Here is a 3,306-nt window from a genome sequence, read left to right on the forward strand (position 1 = left end):
AGATGCTGAAGAAGAAACCTTCGGAGGTTGCCCGGGGATTCGATGAGAGTTCGATGAGAGAAAATCTACCACTGCTAGGAGGCCAGGCATCATTGCCCTCCAGTGATCTGACCCACCCGTGTGTCCCGCCGCAACAGTGTGGGGTGAAAAGCTTTGACAAACGTTTGCCAAAGAACGTGGAGGCTGTGAGACACCTAGGTTAGATGGAGTCAGGGATTAAAATCATCCAGACAAGAAGAAACAGTCACTTTTTCCATGAAGAGAAATGAACATTTAAAGGATGCACCAACTTCTCATGCCTTGAGTAGGAATCAGCGATTTGGGCTGGGCTCAGCTAGGCAGTGTCCCGTGGGTCTTGGCTGGCTCACGCATGTGTTTGCCAGCAGCGGAGACTTGATGGGCTGCCAGGGTGGTAGGGGGACTGGCCTTTTTTCCTCCTTGTGCAGCAGGAGAACCCAGGCCTGTTCACCTAGTGGCAACTGCAGGGCTCCCAAGAGCAGCAGGAGAGGAGAGGCCCCATGCACAAACGTTTTTCAAGTCTCTGCTTGTGTTACATTTGTTTTGGGCCACTGGCCCGATCAAATCACGTGGCCAATCCCAGATGCAAGGGGTAGAGATATAGACCGCACCTCTTGATGAGAAGGGAAGAATTTATGGCCATTTTTTGCAGTCTACACAAATTACAACGTCCAGAAATATCCAGCTTTGGGATTTAGGCAAAATCTATCATGTAGGCAAGGGTGGGAATGGGAAGTGCTCCTTCCTGAGACAGCACGATCACTTGTTTCCCAAAGCATCTAGAGCAGCAATCTGATGAGGTGAAGAGATGCACACCCTACACATCTCTGGTGTCCTGGAAGAGCTGAGCTGGGGTGCCAGAAACAACTCACGGTCAATGAAGTACAAAACCGGAGAAGATCAAGTGGAGTCTGTGGGAAAAATGGCCCACAATCAAAATATTAATGAAATCGGATCGTCCCTTCCTCTTAAATTCTTTTTCATTCTTCTCTATTTACCGCTGTCTCCATTGTTTTCCCTTCCCCCTCTTTCATGTGTGTATTTTCGGCATTTATCAAAAGGCACCCAGGGGCGCCTGGGTGGCTTAGTCGGTTGAGCGTCCGACTTTCGCTTAGGTCATGATCTCGCGGTTCGTGGGTTCGAGCCCCGCATCGGGCTCTGTGCTGACTGCCAGCTCGGAGCCTGGAGCCTGTTTCGGTCTGTGACTCCCTCTGACTCTCCCCTGCTCACGCTGTCTCTCTCTCTCCTAGAAATAAAAATATTTAAAAAAAAAAAAAAAAGGCACCTGATGACCATTTAATCAGAGTGCAGAGGGAGGTGGCGTTCTGTGCGTGGCACCGACATGTGAAAAGTCCGGGAGAAGGAGGGTGAGGAGAGCCCTTAATGTCCCAGACTCAGATGTCACGGCGCACAGCAGAAGGAGAAAAAGCAGTTTACGTTCTCAGGATGGGAAAAGAAACACCACTTACACAGCTTTTCAAAGACGTACACTCTTCTGTTTTGCTCCAGCCGCTCAAGAACTGCCATTCAGAAAGGCAAACTGAAGTCATTTCTGTAATTGTCCAGCAGGTCACTGTCACTGAGCTCACCAAAGGCCCTCTGAATTTAGCGGAACAATAGTCATTGACTAGTGGCTGGGAGGAGATGGGGATAAAAGGTATATTTTGCCTAAAGCTATCTTCTGTTGTCAGTACAAGGCCTTCTTCTACCGGTAGGAACAAGTTCCTCCTTCTCTGAGCACAGCCCAGGAAGTACAGAAGAACATACCGTAGGCAGAGGCATGTTCTAGGGACCAGCAGCCCAGAGCTAACTCCCTGTAAGAACTGGAAAAGGGATCCAATCGGTTTGGCTAAGGAAGAACATTAGGCAGGATGAACTCAGTGGATGAGACACTCCACGTGTGGGAATGTTCTCACATGTAGTCACCTTCTTGTTTCTCGCAAGAGCTAGATGTGCACTGCAGTTTGGAATCAGCCCCCCCCTTAAAGGCTGCCCCCCATCCCTTGCCAAAGCAAAGGTCAAATCTTCCGAGGTGGTGGCCAGAGAAGGTCCCGGGCCCGCTGGCTCTTGGATTTGTGTCTTGTCCCCAGAGTCTGCTTCTGATTTCTAGTCACCCAGAGAGACGCCTTGAAAACAAACATCAGACCACAAGGGACATCCTGGTTGGAAAGTCACTCTGGAAAAGAGCAGAAAAGAGTCCAGTGTTAAGCCACACAATGGTTAAAGAAACCGGACACAACACAGCAGAGCCTACAACTTACCTGTTCAGAGCCTGGAGCTCCCTGACTCTGTGGCTATTGTTCCTAAGCCTCAGTGGGTGCCGAAGCCAACACACAGCTGACAGAACTTAGTTCCAGGGCCACACACTGAGTTCCCGGCCCTTTCGGGCTGACTACGTTCCAGCCCCACAACAACTAGTGCCGGGGGTGCTCCCTAAACCCACATAACCTGGAAGTTCGTTCCCTGCTCATGGTACTTGATGCCATCTCATCCTACTCTTACAACAACAGATACTTAATTGTTTTGGGGGGGGGTCCTCATCCTGCCAACACTTTTTTCCATTCATATTCTCTCCCCATACTGCACACTTAAGGTCCACCTTGAATTATGGAAAACAAGATGGCAGAAGAGGCAGGGTAACTGAGGGGGGAGGGTGAGCACTCGGGCTGGCAGAGTGGCCTTCAGAGCACAGGGGGCAGAGGCATTGTGGCAACCAAGAGTGGACATTTGGGACCGTCCCCCCGCGATTCTATGACTTCCAGAGCTCGCATTTGGGGGCCGCGGGGTGGACGCGGGTGCTCTTGGCATTTAGAAAGAAAACAATAAAATCGAGTAAGGCCAATTACAAAAGAGACAACCGGGCAGGGGCCCAAAGGTTCCCTTCAGTTCCTGGCGTACCCTCCACAAAGTGTCACAGGGTGAAAGGAGAAGCGAGCTGTCCTTCGAAACCAGCGGTAGCGCTCAGCCTTCTCTGGGAAGTGAACGCTTCGGGAGCTTTCTGCCAGTTACCCGCCCTCCCCGCCAGGCGTGGGAGACGGGGAGGAGGGCACACCCCGCGTGCGCAGTACGTCGCGCACGCCGATCTCAGAAGCCCCCCCCCCCCAACGTCTGTGGGGTAACGAGGCCTCGAATCCCCGACGCCACACGCTTCCGCAAGCTGGTCTCGGGGAGCGGACACGCTACGTGCGTCCGGCGGCTATTCCTGCCCTTAGCGGCCCCCCAGGGCCCCGCGCTCACGGCCCTCCCCTCCCCCGCCGCCCCCACCCCCGGTCCCGGGCGGCGCGCGGC

The 3,306-nt window shown here is 52.8% G+C and overlaps 1 protein-coding gene across 1 annotated transcript in view; it reads right to left on the reverse strand.

The window, feature by feature from the left end:
• Positions 1-1,305: 1,305 nt before the first annotated feature.
• The window catches only part of ILDR2 (immunoglobulin like domain containing receptor 2), a 43,254-nt gene continuing 41,253 nt past the window's right edge, over positions 1,306-3,306 (reverse strand). Inside the window, exon 9 of the mRNA XM_039241881.1 lies at positions 1,306-2,194. Coding sequence (XP_039097812.1) covers positions 2,125-2,194 — 70 coding nt within the window. The 3' untranslated portion in view covers positions 1,306-2,124. The remainder of the gene's footprint in view (positions 2,195-3,306) is intronic.

The sequence above is a fragment of the Hyaena hyaena genome, unplaced genomic scaffold (genome assembly GCF_003009895.1).
Source record: "Hyaena hyaena isolate Hyena2069 unplaced genomic scaffold, ASM300989v1 scaffold_201, whole genome shotgun sequence".
Lineage (NCBI taxonomy): Eukaryota > Metazoa > Chordata > Mammalia > Carnivora > Hyaenidae > Hyaena > Hyaena hyaena.